Source organism: Podarcis liolepis, assembly GCF_965112155.1.
Source record: "Podarcis liolepis genome assembly, chromosome: 11".
Lineage (NCBI taxonomy): Eukaryota > Metazoa > Chordata > Lepidosauria > Squamata > Lacertidae > Podarcis > Podarcis liolepis.
Window position 1 is genome coordinate 3,617,988 of NC_139565.1, and position 25,508 is coordinate 3,643,495.

General features: G+C 41.0%; 1 protein-coding gene across 10 annotated transcripts in view; it reads right to left on the minus strand.

Moving 5' to 3' along the window:
- Positions 1 to 518: 518 nt before the first annotated feature.
- The window catches only part of PRUNE2 (prune homolog 2 with BCH domain), a 145,726-nt gene continuing 120,736 nt past the window's right edge, over positions 519 to 25,508 (minus strand). For 3 of the 10 annotated variants that reach the window (XM_083464720.1, XM_083464718.1, XM_083464719.1), the window contains exons 12-20: positions 20,119 to 20,295; positions 17,079 to 17,181; positions 14,436 to 14,567; positions 14,093 to 14,179; positions 13,149 to 13,247; positions 10,804 to 10,839; positions 10,264 to 10,296; positions 6,954 to 7,001; positions 519 to 3,812 (exon numbers count right to left, since the gene is read on the minus strand). In XM_083464720.1, the coding sequence (XP_083320846.1) occupies positions 3,782 to 3,812; positions 6,954 to 7,001; positions 10,264 to 10,296; positions 10,804 to 10,839; positions 13,149 to 13,247; positions 14,093 to 14,179; positions 14,436 to 14,567; positions 17,079 to 17,181; positions 20,119 to 20,295 (746 nt within the window). In that variant the 3' untranslated portion in view covers positions 519 to 3,781. Of the gene's footprint in view, positions 3,813 to 6,953; positions 7,002 to 10,247; positions 10,297 to 10,803; positions 10,840 to 13,148; positions 13,248 to 14,092; positions 14,180 to 14,435; positions 14,568 to 17,078; positions 17,182 to 20,118; positions 20,296 to 25,508 lie in introns of all 10 variants that reach the window. The other 7 variants (XR_014516917.1, XR_014516916.1, XM_083464722.1 and 4 more) reach the window with 7 other exon arrangements.

Consider the following 25,508-nt stretch of genomic DNA (forward strand, 5'->3'; position numbering starts at 1 on the left):
CTCCAAAAGGGAAAACTCTTTCGTCTAGCGAGTTTTCCGTCTTGCGAGGCATTCGTCTTGCGGGGCACCACTGTATAAGCCTCACAGGATCAGTGGGTTTTACCTCTGAGTAAACATGCATTGGCTCAATATGTAAGAAAGATGGAACATCTAAAAATAATTGCCATTTTGAACACTGGAATGTTAGTGCCAAAAACACTGGGAAGTAAAATTGCCAGTATTTAAACTGGTACTTGCAGCTGTGCCCTTAAGAGCAATTTGCAGCAGAAATTTGCAGGTGATAATGTTTATCACTATGCATATAAAGCTTCATCTCTTGTTGATTTCTGCAGATTAAGCAGTTGTTTAAAGGCATAAGAACATGCCGGGCTTATTATTTGGCAACCCAACTTGAAAGGGCTAATCCCAAGGGCCACAGTCCAACACTTGAGTTAGGCACAATTAATGTAAGTGACATCAGGGGGAATAAGAGCACAACATTGTGTTATATTTTGAAAACACATTTTCACATTTAAACATCATAGACTTGCACTATTTAAATTATCACACAGCATCTCCCCAAAACAAGGTACAGTATTAATATTTTCAGACTGCAAGAGCTTAGTACACAGAAGCAGAGCTGTCAGCTCCATTAGCTCAACAGGGCAGATAGTATTGTGGCAGATAGCACAGTGCAGTTGACAAAACGCCCCGTAACATAAATTCAGTACACACAAGCACTCTGTAGATATCTACCCCAGTCCAGAGCTCCATATACCAGTGCACATACCGAGTTCTTGTGACCATTTACTTCAATAGAGAGAAGCAACTGCAAACACACAAAATGTATGTGGAGCACAGCTTCCTCCACTAAATGTAATGGGAGTCCCTCTGCAGACAGATAATCTCCATGTGCTCATTAGCACAGCAAGTGATTGATTGAGAAGAGTAAGTACTGCATCTATTAAACGTGTTGGTGGAGGGAACCCTGAACTGTTATCATTGTCTCATATGACCATCATCAGTTCTGAATTTACTTCTAAATCTAAGAACCTATATCACTTTAATTCTATGAGTTTTCAAATCCAAGGCTAAGCAGGAAACAGGGATAATGTTCTTCTTTCATCACAATCGGGAGATAATTCATATGACTGTTTCTGAGGTAGAAGAGTTGCCACAAGGTTCATTTTCCTATTAATATCTTCATAGTAAAAGGATCTTATAAGGGAACCCCATGGCAAAATTGCACATTAACACACCCTTCAAAATGCTTGTTTCCTACTACAACCATAGTACAAGGGCAAAAGACCAATATTCACCATCACTCTTGCACTGCATTGCATAGTCCTAATGTCTGTGAAGAATACGAGTTCATGGCATGGGAGGCATTGAAATTTCAGACTGGGAACACTCTCAGGGATCTGGAAGGTAACTCAAACCTCTGTCTGTTAAACCATGGCATCTGAAGTAGAATTTCTTCTAAAGAACAATCCAATTTTCAAATTATCATTCTACAGGATGACATAAAATGTCAAGTGCTAAGATGGGTTCCACTCTTGTATAAGAATCAGTGCTCAGCACTTTATGGGACTGGCACCACACAGGGCATGTGTCGTTCTTGGAACTTCTTCAAGCTTAGATTAAGGAAGAAACACAGGCAGCGTAAAAACTGATGTCAAACAAGGAACCTCAGATACACTGCAAAAATATAATTTGCTCCATGACATTTAACTACAGACCTTTCTTATTTCCTTCATTTCTTTCTGTTGACAGAACCTATTTCAATCCTTTTAAACAATTCAACTTATTGTGTTGGATCTGAAGGTTTTCTTCCTCTGATGGATGGAGCTTGCTCCATTAGAAGAAGACACTTTATATTGGATTGGCAGAAGGCTCCTTCTGCTGGAGAATGCAAACCTTTGGCTCCGAAACCAGTATATATGTAAGTGGATTCCCAATGTTTAATTTCCATCACACACACTTAGTGGCAGAAGTTGAAAGATAAAGGGGTTGCAGTCATGAAGATATGGGCTGATTCAATTTTCAGTGGCACCCACTGAATTCTATGGGACAAAATAAGTGGTCTGCAGATACAACTGAAGGGGTACAAAGCTTTACACACAGTCCAAAAACATGACTCACCAAAGACAGGAAGATTTAGTGTCCCTTGGTTAACCTCTTCACTTGCTGCCACTCTTCATATGAGGAAAATGGTTTGGAATTATTTTAAAATGGTGGGGAAACCTCCCTTGCCAACAGTGATGGCTTTGATGATGGACCACAGAAGGTCCCAGCTTCCCTCTTTCTGCCACCCATCCCCTTGCATGTTGGACAGCAGACTCGTCCCTTCCCTATAAAACAACATATTGCTCAAGGTGAATGTGAATTATATGTGAATTGAGATAATGGCAACCACTACCAGCCCTGCCTGTCATAACGACTACAGATGACTAATGACAAATGATGATTAGTAATACAGGATATTGATTTAATCTACTTGAAGCTATATTTCTGGAGTAAGATGATAATAACTACTGACTAAATTTATTACAAAAAGTTACTATGAACATGTTATGTCTAATAGCATCCACTTTTTGATTAAATAAGACCCACACAACTCAGCATTCTATTTTCAGTCTGGCAAATTAATTAATTTGTCACCACCATTTGAAAATAAACTAGTGTGTTTTAGAGTTGCTAGGGTTTTTCTTCTCAACAGAGGGGTGTTTGTTACTGTGCAGTACTTTAGTTAGCATGAAGTTTTGAATTTGGTACTTTGTTAGTGATGACAACTGGTACTGCAATCAAATTAAGAGAGAACCTTTATTTTCTCTTTGGGGCTGTTATCTCAGCATATGTTGCCTCTCTTCCTGCATCCTTTCAGTCTGGGATTTCACCGAGGTCCATACATATTCTCATTCATACAAGGAGTATCCTTTGCTTCTGCAAGCATTACCTCCTCTGGGGACTTCCTGTTTCCTTAACAACACATAAAATTAAGAAAAAAACATTCCATCCTTGTTATTCATGGCACTGTTGTGATCAAGAATAGTCCTGCATAGTGCCTGCTATTGAGATATAGTGAAAGAAAGAAAAATACTAAGAATCTTTTGGGGAACAAAGGAGTGGAATTATAGCTATTGGTGGCAAACCAAGATCAGTGAAGTCTCTGAAGCACTTGTAACGCTTCATGTGAGCTCGAGCTCTCCAAATTCTTCTAAGAAGCAATGTGTGTTTGTTCTTTCATAAAGCAAGGAAGGTCGCAATCTGAGTCTCTCCTTGCACAGAATTCTGCATGCCTAATTGAGCCCATTGAGCCCAATGCACTGGAGCCACTGGACTAGGGCATTGTTATAGGGAAATTAACATTTCTAATGTAACTTGGCACAAATATGTTAATACGCTGAAGCCAAAATGGAACAATAAATCAAACGTCCAGAATCACGGATGAGGCACACTGACGGCAAAATTCAGAACTGGGGGGAAATGCATATTGCAGGCAGCACTTCTGAAGGTAATGCACAAATCTGCACGTTGCTGCCTATTTGGCAGTAGCAGCCCTCCATATATATTTTTATTTTACTTCAGCAAACTCTGAATGGCACTGAGTGATCAGAGAACAAAGGTTGCAATCTACCAGGAACTATTCTTGCACCAACAGGCCTCATGAAAAGAAATGAGGCTGGTGCACAGGGGTCATCCTGGAGGATTGTGCTCAAAAGAGAAACCCAAATTGTCCCCATCCTCGAGGCCCAGGCACACCAAACAAATGAAAATTCTCTTCTGCACTTTGCCAAGGAAGTTAGGGATTTCCTTTCACTGTCATGTCAATCCTTTAGGGAAATAAAAGAAGAAGAAAACATTTAGTACAGTATATATTTATTGGTCCATATGTATCTTCCTCTAAAGGGCACAGGGCAGGATGCATTCATAGGAGTCCCAAGTAGCGTTTGTCCCATGGGCCAAGCCAGACACCCCAACCATTTTCTGGGCTCTATTAAAATGCTCTCCCCACCTTTCCCACCCTTCTTCAGGAATGCCCTAATCATGCCAGGAGCCTCTTTTGAGTCAACTGTTCAAAAAGAACAAACATGCAATTGAACAGGAATAAAACATGCACAACATTTCAGTACTCCTAAACATTACTCAGGTAACATTGTGATGGATAGTTTTATTAAAATGGCAACACCAATGTAAATATACTTGATGAGATCATAGATATACTAACTTACTACTTCACCAAACCTTTATTAGGCATTGTAAATAAAACATGCATCTATAAAATTTTAAAATATATACAAATAAAGAGCATTGTAAAATTTTGTGATAACAAGGGTTTCCATTGGAGTTTCTTCCCACTAAATAGTGTCATTCTTTGCTATAAGGGATACTATTCATAAAAGCTCAGCTACCCTTCCAGGTCAATGTCAGACAGATAGAATTTGATATTTTCATTGTGCCATGATATTAGGCTACCCAGAAAAGGGGATAGCACATGTTTGCATAGCTGGTTGTACAATGGACAGTAGAAAAGAATATGTTCTACTGTGTCTGGCACATTCAAAAAACATCCACAATGTCTATTGTTTCTGGGGGTGTACAAATATCTGCCCTTGACAAAAGATGAGGGGGAAATGTTCCGTTGGGCCATGCGTTGGACTGGAATTATTAATTTTGAAATATAGGTGACCCTGCTATCTGTTGCATTTAAACCATAAAACTTGGGGGAGCAAATTTTATTTACAGCTGACTCAATGTTTTGTTTTTCAGTGTCCCTTAATCTTGATTGAATATTATGATATATTGCTCACTTGAATTATACAAGGGTTCCAAGTCAATACCAATAGATCTGATTTTGCTATGTAAGAGTTGGAACCCTCTGAATTTATAGAAGTCCTTCAGTAAGTCAGAGAGCAGACTCGAAGGTTGGCAACAGAAATGGCAATGCCTATTTTATAGTGTTGGCCCACACCTAATATTCCATCGTGTGTATACCTAGTTCTGCACACATCGTCTCATACTTGATTGAACTTGAGAGCCCCAAGATACATCTCAAGAAACTTGAGTGTATCATATCTAAATCATTATTATATGCTTGTATCCATATTGGGATCCCAAAAAGTAGCTGGGATGACCCTTTAGCTTGAAAAATCTGATAGCAGCCGGTCTAAATAGGTTACCTTTCTGAAAATAAAAGTGAGTAACTGCCTGTTTTATAGCACTTGTGTGATGGTTTGACCATCCATTTTGCATGAGTCACACGACTCATGTGGGGCATGGATGGGAAGATGTGTGTCCCAGTTTTGGGAGTCAACATGTTGGAGGGTATGGTGTTCAACTTTTTATTTTTACACATGTGGTTTGTGTGTGTAGTTTGGTTGTTTCTGGCTATCCCTTTTCACTTCTCCCTATGTTGCTACTGTAAAGGAGGACTTTAAAAAAGAAATAGTGTCCACTAGAGAAAAGAGAAGCAATGGTAGAATGTTATGTTGAAGGTATGCAGGTACCCAGACAAGGTACTGAACTCCCCAATTTATAGTGGGGAGAGGTTATGGCACAAGGCAGTAGAAACAAAGAAACCAATATATAGGGGAGAGTTAGTGCCTTACTCTTCTGGTAGTCTGAAAGAGTTGTAGTCTTTATTTATGAACTACTCCTAGATGTAATGTCATCCAGGATAATCAGTGATGAACAAGAATAGTATGCCCATTCTTTTTAAATACTGTATTGGCCCGAATATAAGCTGCACCTGAATACAAGCTGCACCTTTAAAATTGGAGGGGGGGGAGAAAAAATACCTGAATATAAGCAGCTCCATTCCTCACTGCTCCTGGCTGCATACCTGGGGGAGGGGAGCTGTGTTGCGTTGCTGTCGGCCTTTCCTCTTCCCGGCCTTGGGGGGGAGGACAGGGGACTACGCACAGGGCGGGCGCCGCTTTGTCGCACTCCTGGCGCTGTTTGCCCCACGCTCCTGGCTGGATACCGTAAGGTCGCAAATATAAGCCACACTTCAGCTTTTCACGATTGGAATTTGGGGGGAAAGTGAGGCTTATATTCAGACCAATACAGCATTGCCTGAACTTTACAAAGATGCACAGAGAAAAATTTCATTCACACCCTCCCTACAAAAACCAGTGTCCAATCTAATCAATACAAATTTATATGCATTGTCAAAAATGAGAAGCAAGAAGAATCTATACCTAAAGCAAGTTGTGCTTACATCCCATTGAGATTAATGGGTCTTAATTAGTTACGATTCATCTGTGCTGTTAATTTCAATGGTGCTTAGTGATAACTTTCTTGTACTAGGGCCCTAGACCTTTGGTCTGTTTACAGTATGACATCTTATCTATCCTGTCCTATCCTATCCTATCAATGTGGAATAAAGAACTACAACCAAGTGCATTCTTATTGCTGATATTTACCTTGAGAAGTAAATGTTTATTCTGGAGAGCTATTTCCAGAACTAGAGAATGAAATTCAAAACATGCAAAATGCATTTGCATTTTTGAAGAAAGAATTTGATATTCAAACTACAAATGCAGGCAAATGGGAAGAGACCTGGATGGAAAAGACTTTGGAAGGAGGACTGGGTAGACTCTAGAAAAACGTCACTAAAAGTATATGAATGCTGCAAATCATTTTACTTGTGTTCTATAAGTCAATCAGATCGGTTTCATGGACTAACCTGTTTACCATTTCAACCTGATGTTTGGAGATCTTTCCCATATGTGGGCAGCAGAGAATAGTGCACCACTTTAAAACGGGAATTATTTAAAAGCGTACCATTGCATTTTTTAAAAATAATGAGTTATTTTCTAGCAGCACTAGAAAAAGCTAGCTAGACAAACCATGTAAGTATATGGATTTGGAACAGACTACCTGGAGTTTACCCAGTTCTTCAGCGTCTCTTACACTGCATGATCATGAAATAAAATGGAAATATAATGCCATAATTAATTGTAAATTCTTACTCCTGCTGGACTGAAGTTATTTCTGGCTCATTTGAAAGACAGCTTGCTCTGAAGACAAGTGGAAATGAACAGTAGTAAAAAACACACACAACCCTCTTTTTAGACAGTTAGGGAAGTAATTCATTTATTTTAAACATTAAAATATATTGAGGCGAGGCATACAGTTTTGTGGGCCAAGTTCACTTCCTCAGCTGCATGAAGTGATTATAGAGGCAAAAAGAATTGCCCTCCCTGCTGAACCCACAAAACTCTATGCCATAATAAACCTGATTGTCTTTAAGATGCCAGAAGACACTTTTTTCGTTGAAACAGACTAACATGGCTATCCCATTGGAATCAGCCACCTTAAAAAGTCTTAAGGGTATGCAAGGTTAAATACATTAACAACTTATTCCTATAGACAGTTGCCTGGAAGAAGAAGTAGTAGTAACTACTACTACTACCACTACTACTACTAATAAATTTTATTTATATCCCGCCCTCCCCAGCCAAAGCCGGGCTCAGGGCAGCTAACAATAATAAAACAGTACAACAGTACGGCACAACACAACACTCTAAAATCATTCCTTATAAAATTAATTCAAATTAAACCACTGGCAACCATTGGGCCAGAGCTCCACGAAGATTGCTGAAGGAGGGAGTCAGGCTGGTTGATATTTTATTGTGCTTTTAATACTTTGTTGGGAGCTGCCTAGAGTGGCTAGGGCAACCCAGTCAGAAGGGTGGTATCTAATTAATAAAGTAGTAGTAGTAGTTGTTACACTGTTTATACCCTGCCCATCTGGCCGGGCCTCCCCAGCCACTCTGGGTGGCTCCCAACAGAATATTAAAAACATGATAAAACATCAAAAATTAAAAACTTCCCATAACACATAATGAAACATTTAAACTTCCCAACATTTAAAACTTCAGATGTCGTCTATTAGTCATATAATTGTTTATTTCTTTGACATCTGATGGAAGCGCAGGCACCACTACTGAGAAGGCCATCTGCCTGGTTCCCTGTAACTTCAAATAATAGATAATAATATAAATAATAAAATTATTATTATTATTATTATTCACTTCTGTCAGTGAGGGAACTGCCAGAAGGCCCTTGGAGCCAGATCTCAGTGTCCAGGCTGAAAGATGGGGGTGGAGATACTCCTTCAGGTATACAGGGCCAATGCCATTTATCATAGAATTGTAGAGTTGAAAGGGACCCCTAAGGGTCATCTAGTCCAACTCCCTGTAATACAGGAATCTCAACTGAAGCATCCATGACAGATGGCCACCCAACCCCTGCTTAAAAACCTCCAGTGAAGGAGAATCCACAACCTCCCAAGGAAGACCATCCCACTGCTGAACAGCTCTTACTGTCAGAAAGGTCTTCCTGGTGTTTAGTCAGAATCTCCTTTCTTGTCACTTGAAACCATTGGTTTGAGTCCTACCCCCCAGAAACAGGAGAAAACAGGTGGTTCCCTCTTCCACGTGACAGCCCTTGAGATATTTGAAGATGGCTATCATATCTCCACTTAGTCTTCTCCTTTCCAGGGCAAACATACCCAGCTCCTTCAACCATTCCCCATAAGGCTTGGTTTCCAGACCCTTGGTCATCATTTAGGCCTTTTAAGGTCAGCACCAGCACTTTGAATTGTGCTTGGAAACATACCAGAAACCAATGTAGATATTTCAGGACCGGTGTTATATGGTCCTGGCAGCCATTCCCAGTCACCAGTCTAGCTGCCGCATTCTGGATTAGTTGTCATTTCTGAGTTACCTTCAAAGGTAGCCCCATGTAGAGCACATTGCTGTAGTTGAAGTGGGAGATAACCAGAGCATGTACCACTCTGGCGAGACAGGGCGCAGGCAGGTAGGGCTTCAGCCAGCATACCAGATGGAGCTGGTAGGCAGTTGCCCTGGATACAGAGTTAACCTGCACCTCCATGCAGAACTGTGAGTCCAGGCTGTGCACTTGGTCCTTTATGGGCACAGTTACCCCATTCAGGACCAGGGAGTCCCCCACATGGGAGTAAGCTGAATTCTATTCGCTTAGCTCTGGATAAGCATGCATAAAAAAGGCTATGTGCTACATCCAAAAAGTTTCTATTCACTAAAATATTACGCTTCCCTCTATAAATCTCAGGTGCTGATGTACCAATATTAGCCACCCCGGGCAGATGTGGTAAAGCAGCACCAACAATATAGGAGGTGGCTGTGTGCCACTGTAAATACATCCAACCGCCATGGAGTGAGCTTTGTTGATGTAATGCAGGAAACTTCATATGTAATCATCATGAATGGTGCTGGGGTTACTGGGGTTACATTGTATAAACAGGATTGCAGACTGGCTTCGCTCCAGTTCTAAGCACCATTCAAAGTGACTACAAGCTTTAGAACTTAGCGGTAGAGCTCAAAATTGTGTAATAAAGTAATCTTCTGGCCGCTTATGCTTTTGGAAAGGTAGACTTTGATCCGCACAGCTTCTGTAACAGCATCATTAGTTACCCTCAAAGAAACAAAGGCTTCTAAAGCTCATGCAATAGTTGTGACAGCCAAAGCATAGCCAAACCACTTCCTCTAACATAAGAGTTGTCAGGGTTGTTACCAGCATCAAATCTAATGATCTGTGGCTTTGTGACAAGAAATACTATGCTATATTCTCTTAACCACATGATGACTACCTATGACAAAAGACAGGCCTGGAGGTCAGTGAGAATGTACTCTTTAGATAATTCCCAATGATCTTCAACTGGCTCAGTCTGATTTAGAGTTTGTGAACAGGATCAGCTGGCTTCCTACAAAGTATTTATTTTCAAGCAGTTTGCCAGATATTATATTAGAGGCCTGCATAGCTAAGTAAATAAGTATAAACGTGTGTGTGTGTGTGTCTTACACAGGTCAACAAGGAATCCAAGTAAAAATAACAGTTTATTTAAGGAACATTAAGCAAATCTGATTAAGAAGTATGTTTCACTCAAATCAATGGGACCTATTTTTATCAAGTATTTCTCCAATCTAGTACTCTCCAGGTGTTTGGGGTGAGAACTCCTATCAGCCCCAGCCAGCCTGCCAGTGGTTAGGGATGATGGAAGTTGTAGTCCCAAGCACCTGGAGGGCATCGGGTTGGAGAAAGCTGGCTTAGGATATGAAGTGTGGCTGTGATTTTTGAATGAGCTTAGTGATAAGTGAATAGAGTTCAATGATACACACCAACCTTGGAATAAATCCCATTGAACTCAATGGGATTATTACTGAGTAGGCATGTACAAAATAGCACTGTTTCCTTGAAATAGATATAATGCCACTGATTACCAGAATGCTGTCTTACTTTGCTGATGCTTCCCTCAGCTCTTCATCCAGTCTGCATGAATAAAAGTTACAGATGTTTCCAGGGCAGGGGTGGGGGGGGGAGAAGAAGAAGCGAGCAGAGCATAAGACAGAAGCAGGCCAAAAGCAGAGCAAAGATCAAGCAAGGTACATGCTTTTTTAAAATTCAGCCCCAATGTTATAGATCTTCAGTTCCCTATGGTGTCATTGACCTATCAGTTTCATGTTTCATATATTTAGTTACTCTGGAAGTGGGCACATAAAGGTAGCAGAGCATGGGTGTCTGTGGCATGCATTGCTGTACAAAGACGGCAACAGTGCTGTAACTAACGAGATTTAATTTAGCAGCTGCAGGCAAAGTCACCTATGTTTCCAATTTAGCATTCTTTAGTTATAAACAAGGCTGAACTCAACGGAACTCATCAACAGAGTTCCATTATACAGAGCTATGGGAGTTCTTTTGTGCCTGTAATAGTCAGCCCATCGCATTTCCTCACAGTCAGAAACATCAAAACAAGCTGCAGCAGAGCAAGAGTGTTACCTTACTCTTCTCTGAAAGGACCTGTCTTCTTCATACCTTTCAAGATAAAAGTGGGTGAAGGACAAAAACATAGGTCAAATGATATGCAATTGCCACCTTTATGCCAAGTATTTCACCTCTATGAACAAGGAACCTATTATGGGAGATAACCCGCTGTAGGAAGGAAATGGCATGGAATGCCTTCTTTTCCCCACAACAGCTTTGCAAACCAAAGAGAGAATCCCAAGATACCATTAATATTCCAATAATGATTTTGTGTCTTTGAAAATCTCTTCTGAATTATAACTTCAGGCAGCAGTAGAAAAAAGGGAAGCAGAAGCTGGGTTTTGTACCTGCTGCTGATGTGAGTGCAGATAGTATCAAAATGTGGACTTGCCTCCACACAGTTATGCTCATTTGGACCTTCTTCAATTGGCTGGAGGCTCTGCATGTTCACATCCAGAGCCACTATGCACACAGAAATGGGTATGTTATTCCAGCTTTTTGGAGCGAGAACAACAAGTTATGGTTATTTCAACACCTGATATGGTTGTCCAAGGATTTGTCAAACAAAGGAAATGCCACACTTCCAGAATCTTTATCTGTTCAGAAATAAGGCACCAGATGTAGATATTTTAATGCATTACAGTGGGTCCATATGCCTTTCTACCTTGGTTCCACCTCCCTTTTAATGCCTATGGGATAGCACCTCAGTAGAGCCCAGTTTTCATTGTTTACACTGACGATCTTTAGATGAAATGTAAACATGTCCATGTATCATCAGATCATGTTTCCTTGGGCTTTACCCAACATCTTTTATTATGATGTTGTAAACCTTAATCAGGGGATTTCAACTCTTTAGTATCTGCAGTGATGGGTACATTTTAAATATATGTCATCTGTTTAAAAACCTGACATCTTAGTTGCCTGTCAGGCGATAGGGAAAGGAGAAGGGAGGCTGATTGCAACATGCCAAATCTAGGTCTTCCACATGGTGCAACATAGCTATTATTTATAAAGAAGAGGACTTTCAATGAGAGAAATATGTACAGTAGGAAAAGAAACCAAGAAACCAAAGAGATAAGAACCTTGGAAGTATTATGATTTTAAATTTCCTCAGACTAACAATTTGCTATCTTCCAAATTTTCAATCTGATTTATCTATTAATGGAACACCCTAATTTGTGACATCTCTGGTTATCATCCCCTTTTGACTTTATTATTTCCCAACAATTAGTAAGATAATATTTTCAGAACAGAACTTCCTTATTTTCCACCATATTTCTCAGGCCTTATATTCAAAATCTGAAGTCTCCACATATTTCAAGCTAATTATGAGCTCTCCTAGTTTCATTTATAAAAAAAAGTAAGAGAGACAATATATATACACAAATGTTATTATGTAAATGCAAAGCATGGTTATTACTAGTAGTAATAATCCTGAGATACAGAATGCGGGAGTGACAGAGAGTGAAAAATGGCTGCTTGCCTAAGGCCACCTAATTAATTATATGGCAGGGGTGAGATCTAAATCAGGGACTTCCATCTTCACAGCCCAGTATCTTAGATTCTGTGCAAAATCAGTTCTAATAAAATAATGTAAGAGGTGATGCCCCCATTTGCACACAATTTTAACCTACAACAAAGTTCATTTACCCTGTTCATATCTTCATGCTTTAGAGCTAACTACATGTTACACTGTTCACACTTGCGGGGAAACACACTCATAAACTGACCACATGTATTTTAGACAAAAAGCCATTATGGAGCTGCCAATCTGGATTGAACCCCTGAGCCTGACTGCACCTGTGGATCAGAATGGGGAGCGTGTTGCAGACTAGGTACCCATGGAGATGCAGCAGGCAGGGGGAGAGAGAAAAAAAAAAGAGTCCATGGCAGAGGAACTATCTCTGAACCCTTTGGGTCTTGCACCAGCAAGGGCAGACAAACAGAGGAAGCTTTATTTCCCCCTCTGTTATTTTGAACAATCCCCCTTCCATTGGTTTCAGCGGGAGGGAAAATAACTATGGCAGCAGCTCCAGGGCTGGTGTAGTTTGTCTCACTTGTATGGGTTTGTGTGTGGGACTATGTCAGGGCAATAGGGAGGGCCTTGGGTCTTTGGTCACCTTTCCTCACCTACCTTTTCCCAGCCAATTCCACCAGAGTGATGGCGGTTGATCTTTCTGCTGCTGTAACAAAGACGTCTCTGTGGACCACCTCCTTCTCCACCCCCAGAGGGGCAACTGGATACAGTAGCCCCTCGGCCTACCTTCCTGGGAGCATAAGATTGCTCCCTAAAATAGCAATTATTTAGTTTCATAAAGGTAACATTTCTAATTATTATTTTCTTATAGTTTTTCACTTACTTGACAATACTTTCGGGGATATTTACATATTCCATTGGAATTAGTTCACTGAGCTCTGCCAAAGTGCTCACATATTTTATCTTACTGCTGAATTTTGAGCTGAAAACACAAAAGTAGCATTAATTAATTAAATAAATAAGATACATTCACAAATATGCAAGATACCGAGTGCCATGATAGTTTTCCATGTTCAATAACAAAAAGCTGAATCAATCACTTTTAAGTTTCACATATGAACACTCCTTCACTGTATCTTCAGTATATACTTAGTGTTTTTACAGGAGCATCATGGAGATTAGGAGCCCACACATGAGCATTGCAATGTGAGTTGACATTGCTACCCTCATTTTGTAGAAGGGGAAGGATGAGGTTAAATGGTAATGATTCACCTGAGGGGTGGGGAGCCTTTTTAGCCTAGGACCACCCACTTGTAAAAGTTGACCCACAAGGGTGGAGGGAGGGTTCTGCTTTGCCAGCACATTCCCCACAGGGAACACACTGCAGGATTTAACCCTATGCTCATCAGTTGATGAGTGGGAGATTAAATTGTGATGCTTTGGCTATGCACCAGTTTCCTGTGAGTGACTGCTGGATGCACCTAATGCGGAACAGAACCCCATCAGCTGATGTCTCCAGCTGGCCTTAGTTTTGGAGGGAATGACCTCTCAGGCCAAACTGAACACCCTATCTTAAATCAACTACTAATCTCATTGCTGAGATAATATTAGGATAAGGACTTTTTGGCTCACAGCTCACACTTTTTACCAGCATACCATCAACTTTCACACAGTAACAGTTTCTCTTGGAGGTATTTTGAATAAACCATTTGATGGCTTCCCTCATAACATTTTTCTTGCCCATTTCTCTTCTGTTAACAAAAACAGCTTTATAAGGTCCTCTGACCAGGCCCCATCTCAGCACTTGTAAGAGTTTGGAACTATTACCTTATAAAAGGCCGTGTCACTGCTAAAATTGTTCTGATAAACCAAGAGGGGTGAACAATGATGAAGGATTTCAAGTTCTTCCTTAACCTGTGTTTGAAAAGAAACACATTTAAGCCTTCAAAGCAATATATATTGCCCAAGAAAAATCTTGGTCATGTGCATCTTCTGCCCTAGTCAGGATTCATCCACACCAAATGCCCTTTTTCTCTAGCGTTTGGTGGAAAGTGTGAAACTAGCTCCTGCATATATTAGTATATTGAAGGAGAAATGGGGAGAGGGCTTTAAAATAATAGGTATGGCAAGCCAGACACAATAGATAGAAAGCAAGCCATGAGCTACAGACCGCCTGTCAATCATCTGGTAACATCTTTTCATCCATCCCAGTCCTGGCATCTTTCTCCTTGGTGTGGCTCCATTCAAGTAAACAATCATATAGTCTTCAGCAACCATGAGCTCCAAGGTACTTATTACATATCTGAATGGAAACAGAGAGAGAAAATGAATGAGGAGAGGGGGACAATGAATAATTTGTTCAAAACCTATTCTTTGCTCTTCAAAAGAGTACAATCTTGTGATATAAGCAATGGCTAAAGTTTTCATAAATTTCACTATTAACTAATAGGGCTCCTCTAGTCAGTGGCAGACCTGGGCTGGATCTACATTTGTCTTCTAAACATTTTTTAAACTAACGTTCTATAGTGCTTAACAGCAGTTTCCCATTGCCAGTGGCTTCATCTGCTGTCACATTTTAATAACACATTTTTAATGTAATAAACGAAAAGTGTAGATCTGCCCTTGGGCTTTCATATTTCAGCAGCGCCCCCCCCAACCTTCTATTCTAAATCATTGTTGCAGCGCCCCCTGCAGCCCACATTCAGGTCAGTGTCCAGTGTGGGTGAACTGGTCATGCTACCCTAAATCCGCTTCTGCAGTATCATATGTACCAATCCAACCCCACATGTGCTACATTTATATGCTAAATAACTACACATGTGGCACATGTCAAAATTGGCACAGATACCCTCTAGGTGTGTGGGATATTTAACCAAGAGGGCCATACTAATTTTATTTTTTAGAACAGTGGGAGCTCAAACAAACAGCAGGGAAATGTCTACACCTGCTTCCATTGCGAGGAAAGTCAGAAAATAAGTGTAGAAACCCCAGGACACAATGAGTGGCAGGAAATTCAACCAGAAGACTTGCCTCATCCTTAATCCACAATATGGGCAACATTTGAGACTGAAGTTTTATTATTTCAGCACTGGCAGGTTAAATGGAGATCAAGGAAGCCATTCCTTATTTGAACCAGAGAATGGCTGAATTCATACTGAAGAATAGATGACATAGGAGTCACTTTGCCATAGCTCCTCCACTTATGATAAGTTGGATGCAGGAAGGAATTTTAGTGAGTGGGACTGAGGTGCATGGGGGGGGGGCAATTTCATAAGCCCCATTTCCAATTTAGCTAGCATGCCTCTTCTGATATGATTCTCCTCATTCCTCCTTTCCTCTACTATCCAAGTGGAATAGGAAAAAGTCATGAGAAGCAGCCTCCATGTCAATATATGGGATTCAGTATCAGGGTCAAAGGCTGGAAGTTGGCATTCACTGGCCTTGGGTATGAGCTGTCATGTATGAATGTCCTTCTAACATTCAGTTAGGACAAATTCCATCACCAGTAGTAAAGCAAGAGAAAAATAGTTATTATTATGGGTCATCTCTGGGTGATTCTAACTCAAAACAGCATAGACATATTACAAACCTTGGAGAATAGTAGGAAGGAGGCATACAGATCTATGGGCTCTAATTCTTTTTTTCCTTTTCCTTTTTGCTTTATGTGCACAAACATAGAATCATAGAATCATAGAATCATAGAGTTGGAAGAGACCACAAGGGCCATCAAGTCCAACCCCCTGCCAAGCAGGAAACACCATCAGAGCACTCCTGACATATGGTTGTCAAGCCTCTGCTTAAAGACCTCCAAAGGAGGAGACTCCACCACACTCCTTGGCAGCAAATTCCACTGTCAAACAGCTCTTACTGTCAGGAAGTTCTTCCTAATGTTTAGGTGGAATCTTCTTTCTTGTAGTTTGGATCCATTGCTCCGTGTCCGCTTCTCTGGAGCAGCAGAAAACAACCTTTCTCCCTCCTCTATGTGACATCCTTTTATATATTTGAACATGGCTATCATATTACACCTTAACCTCCTCTTCTCCAGGCTAAACATGCCCAGCTCCCTTAGCTGTTCCTCATAAGGCATCGTTTCCAGGCCTTTGACCATTTTGGTTGCCCTCCTCTGGACACGTTCCAGTTTGTCAGTGTCCTTCTTGAACTGTGGTGCCCAGAACTGGACACAGTACTCCAGGTGAGGTCTGACCAGAGCAGAATACAGTGGCACTATTACTTCCCTTGATCTAGATGCTATACTCCTATTGATGCAGCCCAGAATTGCATTGGCTTTTTAAGCTGCCGCGTCACACTGTTGGCTCATGTCAAGTTTGTGGTCAACCAAGACTCCTAGATCCTTTTCACATGTACTGCTCTCAAGCCAGGTGTCACCCATCTTGTATTTGTGCCTCTCATTTTTTTTGCCCAAGTGCAATACTTTACATTTCTCCCTGTTAAAATTCATCTTGTTTGTTTTTGCCCAGTTCTCTAATCTGTCAAGGTCGTTTTGAAGTGTGATCCTGTCCTCTGGGGTGTTAGCCACCCCTCCCAGTTTGGTGTCATCTGCAAATTTGATCAGGATGCCCTTGAGTCCATCATCCAAGTCGTTGATAAAGATGTTGAATAAGACCGGGCCCAAGAACCAAACGTCTTTCACAGGGAAGCATTAAATGACAAAGGAACACACATTTCTGATGCATTTAGGTCACTTTTAAACCTTCAGCTTATCTCTCAAATAAGATTGTTATCTATCACAACACAGTTGCAGGCATTAACTTCAAAGACATGATGACCACATTGTTCGTGCCTCATCACTCACAGGAAAAGGTTTTCCATGACATAGTTGTAATCAGTTCGACTGCTGTCTGGCAGAAAACACGCAGCAAACACAATGATGGCATTTAGACCATCCCCATAGTATCCTGTGGAAGAAACAAAAATGCATTTGTTTCCCGTAAAGTATGCTTAACTGCACAATCTCGAGAAAGCAACCTGGCCGGCCTCACAGCTGCTGAATATCTATGTACATGCATACACTCTGTCTTTTCTGGGAGCAGAAAGTGCATGAGAGCAGGTCTTATGTACCCGAAAGGTCACAGCTCTATTCTTTGCATAGGGCAAGAAAAGTCACAAAGGATGCTTCCAGACCTCTTCTTCATTCCTGATTTGTTTGAAGGGAAATTAAACAACATAGGTTATTTAATGAACTTTCATTCTGATTTGCTAATGGGAAGGTTAGATGGCATTGTGTCAAAGCAAGTGTTGTTCCACAATGCATCCCTTTCCTTATTGCGAAAAGTCTGATCTTTCTGGGTAAGCAGATTTGTTATGCAAAATCTCCCAATCAACTGTAATTGTACAACACAAATTTGCTGGTATGTGATTGAATCCCATTTGAAAATAATGACAGCCTGAAAGCATCCAAAATACGTTTAAGGAATACAATTCTAGAGAATTGCAAATGAACTTTTGTCTTAGATGTTCCTAAAGTTATAAAATGTTTTAAATGTTTTCTGTAATTTATTTTTAATTGTATTGTCTTGCTGCTTTATTGTTGCTGCCACCCTGGGCACCAGTGGGAGGAAGGGTTGTATAGAAATTTAATAAACGAATAAAATAAAAATAAATCCTAGCTCCAAGTTCCATCTTCTTCAAAAGTGTCTGCAGAATAAGGGCCATAATCAGCCTGCTCTGGGATTGAACCCAGCTTTTCCCCCATCAGGGCTTACCTAGTGTCCATACTGAACAGTTGTGAGCAGCCTGCCTTGAAAATTTCCACACTGACCCATTGTGGGAGATTAGTGTAGGAGTGCTATGGATATTTCAAATGGCAGACAGATCACAAGCATCTGCAGCAAATTACAGTGGTGCTGAAGAATGCCTTTGCATTCCACTACCTCCCCACTCCAAAACAAAACAAAAACAACCCCAGATTGGGCCGTGCTTTTTTTCTGGGGGTACTCAAGGGTATGGAATACCGTTTTTCTTTTTTAAAGCACTGCAAAGTGGGGGATTCGGCCGCCCTGCTACCATCAATTAAAAAAACCTCTCCTCTTACCACAAGTCGATAATTCTTTTATAGCAGAAGCTTCCCAGCTTTGCCACAATAAACCTTCTCAGAAGGGGATGGAATAATGCAACCTTTCTACAACTTTATAAAACTCATCAGTCCAGAAAATAGTATTAAGGAGCAAATATTCTAAATTCATTATCCATTGAGGCATAAAGAATTTCATAAAAAGAAAGTACAAATAAATATCATATTAAAATAGACAATAATGTGAATGAATGATTATACTAAAAAATAATATTGATTTTATTTTCTAAAAAACCAACAACTTCTGGTTCTTGTAAAGTATAAGAGGTTTCCTGCTCATAGAAATGAGAAGATCTTCATGGTCTCACAAAGCAACTGCTGTCATGGGTCCTTACTTCTAATTGGCTCTGAGGCTGCCATACTTTGCCAGATGTGCCACTACAATTACACAAGCCCACTTTTAATAGTTCTACTTTGTAATCCCATGCAAAGCCAAAAGTTTATGTGCAGCATTACATTTTTAGTCACACAGAACAGGAAGCAATTCAAACTCTCTAATGGAATTTTTTATTTTATTTCATGCAGTCTGTTATGGTGTAAAGGGACCCCTGACTGTTAGGTCCAGTCGTGAACGACTCTGGGGTTGCGGCGCTCATCTTGATTTACTGGCTGAGGGAGCCGGCATAGTTTCCGGGTCATGTGGCCAGCATGACTAAGCCGCTTCTGGCGAACCAGAGCATCACACGGAAACGCCATTTACCTTTCCACCGGAGTGGTACCTATTTATCTACTTGCACTTTGACATGCTTTCGAACTGCTAGGTGGGCAGGAGCTGGGACCGAACAACGGGAGCTCACCCCATTGTGGGGATTCAAACCACTGATCAGTAAGCCCTAGGCTCTGTGGTTTAGACCACAGCGCCACCTGCGTCATTAGTTGGGTGCTAAAATCAGAGTTGTCGGGTTCTCAGGCCTGCCTTGAAGACCTTCCCAATAATAAACAGGCATGTGGAACTGCTTATCGCCACTCAGTCATGCTCTGCACATGGCCGATAATACTGTTATTAGCTCAACTTGTTCCAGGACTGAAGTCTAGCTAAGACTGGAAAGTGTCTCCAGGGCTGAGGCTTGATGAACACTGACTCTTCTGTCTTAGTCCTTCTGTCTGTTCTCCTCACTGTCTCCTGTAAAGCATAACAGATTCATGCTTGGAAGAGGAGGGGGGTCACAGGAGCCAATTCCATTCTACTTCCTTCGCTCTTTGAAAAGCGTACCTCAGCCTCTCCATGTTGTGACCTAGTGAGGACAGGATGACTGTCATCCTCAATCCACTTACAACATGAAGTCAGAGAAACTGCTCTGGAATGAGTTGATTCACTTAGGACACAAGGCAATCTAAAAGGCAGCCATGTTCTTTGAGTAAAGGTCACAACTTTCACTGGCAGGCAGAAATAACTTGAACACCAACACAAGTGAGTCAATTCTTCCTGCAATATTTAAGTCTATAAATGTACTATGAACTAGTTTTTTCCTTCCTTAAACCTTTCCTTTGTAACTATGTAAGCTAGTCCTGGAAAATGAAGTGTTTTAAACATAGAATAAAAGAAATTAATGGTAAACAGATTGCTGCTACAGTTTCAGAATAGATCCCTCAATCGACAAGGATTTCACTGGGCATGTAGAACCAAGCCTGTTTCTTTTCTTAATGAAAACTTAATCTAAATTTGGATCTTATGAGATAAGAATATTAATAAAAGGAGTATTGTTTTCTATTTGGGGTGGGTGAATGGCTTTTTTGTTCCATGCTACTAGAACGATCCTACCTCCATGAGAAATGACCCTTTTATAAGGCTCAATGGCTTTCATATCGATCCTCTGCTCCTGTTCTCCAATGACAACTGTTCTCCATAACCGGTTGTCTTCTCGCTCTTCCTCAGCAGTATATTCTGGGATTGCTTCAGATTCCTCTTGAGAAGCTTCCTTAATGGCCGGCTGCTCTTCTGAGGAATGCAGAGGCAGGTGAAAGAGAGAATAAAGTGGCAGGTTATTACTGACATCTGGAGAAACATCATCAAATATGTTTTCACTTATGAGACCATGGGATCCTGCCATGAACTTAATTACACTATTCTCAACTCTTTTTAAAAAAAATTAAGATCAGAATGGCCCTATAATTTTAAAAGATTAATGATCAAACCTACACTCCTGTTTTAGTATGACTTAATACAGGGGTGATGGGTTTAGCTTGCAAATGAGTTTGAACCATACAGACACTGCTGTTTGTGAATATCCAAGAAGAAACATCAGCTGCATTGAAAATGCCTGTTATGTTGGACTGTATAAGACTGTTTATTACACAATATTACAATGTCTGGAGGTAAATTTGAGGTTGTCAACTTCCTACTTGTATGCTTCTTTATACAGATGGCGTTTCAGAAAATAGAATGGCCTCCTTCTGGACCAGTTGTTTTAGATTGACTTTTGTTCCTTCCCTTCCAGTTATTACCTTGCTTATAAAAACAACATGGAACTGTTTCTTGAACAATTACTAAGAAAACTAATCCCAGATGAGAGAGCCAAATACATAATGTTTATCTATGGTTTGGATTAGCGGTGCATTACTGCATGAAATAACTAAGTTGGACATCAATTATTTTGAGCCTAAAATAAAGTGTTTGGATCGTGGTTGTGTATGCCATATGTTAGTAGATCCAACCTTTGACAGTAGCCGCTGGCTCTTTCATTTGTATGGGGGGGGGGACAGACATATGGCACATTACAGTGCTATCCTTATTCAGCCTGGACATCTGGCTATCTGGTCGTACTTACTGGGCTGTTCCCAGAAAATGAGCCACAAAATAGATGAGGTTGGGCCTACATATCAATAGGAGTCATTGGTTGGGCCTGCATCAATAGGAGTATAGCATCTAGATCAAGGGAAGTAATAGTGCCACTGTATTCTGCTCTGGTCAGACCTCACCTGGAGTACTGTGTCCAGTTCTGGGCACCACAATTCAAGAAGGACACTGACAAACTGGAACGTGTCCAGAGGAGGGCAACCAAAATGGTCAAAGGCCTGGAAACGATGCCTTATGAGGAACGGCTAAGGGAGCTGGGCATGTTTAGCCTGGAGAAGAGGAGGTTAAGGGGTGATATGATAGCCATGTTCAAATATATAAAAGGATGTCACATAGAGGAGGGAGAAAGGTTGTTTTCTGCTGCTCCAGAGAAGCGGACACGGAGCAATGGATCCAAACTACAAGAAAGAAGATTCCACCTAAACATTAGGAAGAACTTCCTGACAGTAAGAGCTGTTTGACAGTGGAATTTGCTGCCAAGGAGTGTGGTGGAGTCTCCTTGTTTGGAGGTCTTTAAGCAGAGGCTTGACAACCATATGTCAGGAGTGCTCTGATGGTGTTTCCTGCTTGGCAGGGGGTTGGACTCGATGGCCCTTGTGGTCTCTTCCAACTCTATGATTCTATGATTCTATGATATGGTAGAGGCTGCAGTTGAAGAGCATTCAAAATTCATGGAGTGTTCCCAATATACAGTTCAGGGAATAGCCAAGGTTTATAGCAGTCCTTAGCTTCTAAATATTCAATCCTAAATTCAACTCAAACTACACATTGCAGCTAAATCATGTAGTGCAGCTCTTGCTGGATGATAGCACTCATGTTGCAGGTTGAGGTGTATGCTGAAAAACAGGTAAGAATGAGACTCACAAATAATGCATTACTCAAGAACACAGTTTTTATGAGGATTCAAACACAGCATCCCTGCAGCTGCATTGTAAAGTGCTACTGTTCAGTGAGATCTGTATCACATGATTGTGCTGCACATGCAAATTGGCTTAAGTAGATTTTTATTACCTCACACACAGGTACCATCAAAGGGTTGTATCACCTTTGCTAGTGTAGAGTGGAACTACATGTTATGCCACCAAAGGCTGCCCAACATCTCCTCTGCAATGTTGGGTGAGGCTGCTTGTATAAGGGCAGTCAACAGAATTTCAGCAACTACAGATTTTCAGCCCACCTATGTGTCATAAGTTGAATCTGGCAAATTTGTTTTTCCTACCCAACAATTAAAAGTAGAGATGCTTTATCTTCCTGTACCCAAATCTTCATTCTGTATGAGATGCCTTCGTTCCAAGCCTAAAGACTAGTTCCTGAGGCACAGCCAGCCATACAGTAACAAATGAAGGCCCTCCCAGCTTGACCTTCACTGCTGGGTAATTCCAGAGTTGCCACCTTCTGACCCAGAGATGAGAATCTATCAGTTTTAGAACTATCCCTAGGAAGTACAGTGGACCTGAGCAAGCAGTAGACAGCAACATCAAGCTGCTGCCTCCGAGTGGCAGCCAAGGGAATGTGCACCAAGTGGAGGCTGCTGTTGAGTTTGATAGTTGAGAAGGCAGGCTGCAAACTAAGCAGAATAGATGCCGTTAAGACACTGCTGTCAGGCACACACCAATGACATCATGACCGCATCTTCCTATTTGCCTCAGCAACTGCTCAGTGCACCCTCTTCCAGCTTATGTGCTTCAACTCAATCTGTGCCTTCCTACACACAGAGCACAGAGAGTTCCATATAAGTAGTTCTTTTTAAAATGAGCCTGGACAAGGGCTGGAAGGTGACAACATTTGCTTAAGGATGCTGATTAAGTCTGTGTGGGTGAGGGAGAATGACAATGGGTGGTATTTTTAGCTCTGCTGTCCCACTAAACATGCTTCTAAAAAGCACCTAAGCATTAGGGACATAAGCTTCCTTTAAATATAAGTCCAACATAGGCATTGTCCCTTTTAAGGCTACCTTAGAAATAGAGTCAGTCTAATCAAAATGCATTGGGAACCTTTTCAGTCAGCATTTTTGCAGTAAATAGACAAACTAATTAAAAATCTGGACTGCTTTGCATCAAATTTTTCTCCCAGCTGCTTTTTCACACACCTGGCTTGTGGGCCTCTCTGAGGCATCTGTTTGCCCTCTGTCAATAGGCAGGATGATGAGATTGGTGGACCTTTGGCCTGACTCAGCAGGGACTTTCAATATTCTTATTAACTAGGCCCAGTAATTCTTCCATCCACATAGTTAGGGAGTTAGGTTGTGTATTCAGAATCATTTTAAGAGGGAGGTTTCTTATCTGCTCTTATATTTCCTAGGCAGAGTAAGAACAGCCGCCTCAGGCAGCAGATTCCGGGTGCCATGAATGTGGAGCAAACTGTTATTTATTTACTATTACCACATTTTTACTGCCAGAGAAGGGGAGAAGCGCTTGTGGGACCTTCTGGCTCGGGTTCCGAAATAGTAACCTGCTTTGGATACTATGCCCCATATCCTGGCTTCACAGTTCAGCTTCTCCTTGCATTACATTCATTCTTTCTGAACAGCTTTGTAATATTTCTGTTTCAAAATAGGAGCACTTTGTAGTCCAAAAATATTAGCTGATATCTCATCCCAAATAGCTTTTTAAACTCTAGGAAGCAAAAAACCATTTTGTTTGCTAGCTACATCAAATCCAACTGTCTGTATTATAGGCAGGTAAGAGATGAACAATGAAGGTGAACAATTTACTGCACTGATAAATCTGCCAGACTACATTGTACCCATCTGGAGAAATATCGAAGACACAAAATGTGGGCTGCAATCCAATAAAACACTTAGCTGATGCTTGGCTTCAAACATTTAAGCACTGATTGTTTGCAGGAATAATGTAAATTGAGGGAGAGCCTAATTGCTAGAAGTGGGGGTGGGGATGAAGAGCTGGATATTAGCAATGGCACAGAGAATGAGATAAAATCACTCCTTTGTCTCTACCTGGATTCCTATGGCACAGCAGACAAAAGCAGAGTAAAATCAACCTCTGAGAAGACCTATTGGTATTGTACTATAAACACAACCTTTGTATCTGGCTTATGTCAATATTCTTGGGTTGAATCCAAAGTTAGTCATACTCAGAGTAGACCCAATGGGTAGGATGCAACTAAGTTGTTGCATGAACTGAACAAGGTCTGCTCAAGCCATGGGACTGTCCATGCCTCTCCTCCCTCCTTGCACCCCCTAAGTCTGCTCTGGAGGGGTGGGGGAACCCCGGAACAGGTTTGGGGTGGGGGTGAGGGGAAGGGAGAAATCCCACTGTGCAAGCAGACCTAGTTTCATGCACACATACTCCACTTAGCGGTATGTTGAATTCCACCCCTAGAAAGCAAAGGATATGAGTAACTTGGATCTATTAATTTTAATGGGTTTACTCTGAATAGAATTTAGTCAGCTATGGCCCCATTATTGTTATTGAAGTTAAGGGTGGTCTTGTGAATCTTTGTCTAGTTCAGTATGTGGAGCAGTTCAGTGCGTTACAGATACCAGTTGCAAGACCACTCGCTTGCATGAGTTCCATGCTAGATCCTTGCAGTAATGGGATGCATTGATGTGTAAATGCTTCAATATTGGTCTCTACAAACAAGGTGAAAACTACAAAGTCAGAAGCATTTTGTGCCTAAACTTGTGCTCGCAATGCAAAGCTCATAAACAGCCTATGTGCAGAAAAGTGGGATTCCACAAGAATGAGGAATGATAGAAAACCATGTCTGCCACCTTGAGCAACTTGGAGAAACAGGTGGGATATAACTGTGATAAATAAAAATTCAATAAGAACTGGTAGTTTCATTCAGCTGCAGTGGGCATCAAGACAGAAGCAGAGAATAGTTTGATGGCAGCTAATGACTGGTGCCTTTCCTGGTGAAAGTCTGCCCTGACTTTCTCCAGTGACAAATAGCTATTAACTTACAGTCTTATATTAATTTATAGTCGCTTATAGTCTATTAACTATAAGTTGCTTAAACCGCTTGATCTGTGAAAGTGCCTTTGAGTCATATAAACACCATGGTCCTTAGTACTGATATGCAATTAGCTGATAGCTGCAGAAAAGATGAAACATTTGTGCTGTTCCAAGAAATTACTGCAAAACTTCAAACAGTTAATGCCTAAAGCTGATTTTGACAAATCATAGTAACTAGCACTGCTGACAGTAAAGCAATCGTAGTCCATTAAATTGTGTGAGTTTCAGACATTTAATCCCTGGCTGGGGAATCTGTATCTGCCCCTCCCCCAGGTGTTGATAGGTTACAATACCCATCAACCATGGCTATTAGCTGAGGTTGATGAGAGTTGGAGTCCAACAACATCTGGAAGGCTTTGCTGCTGATGATTTAATCAA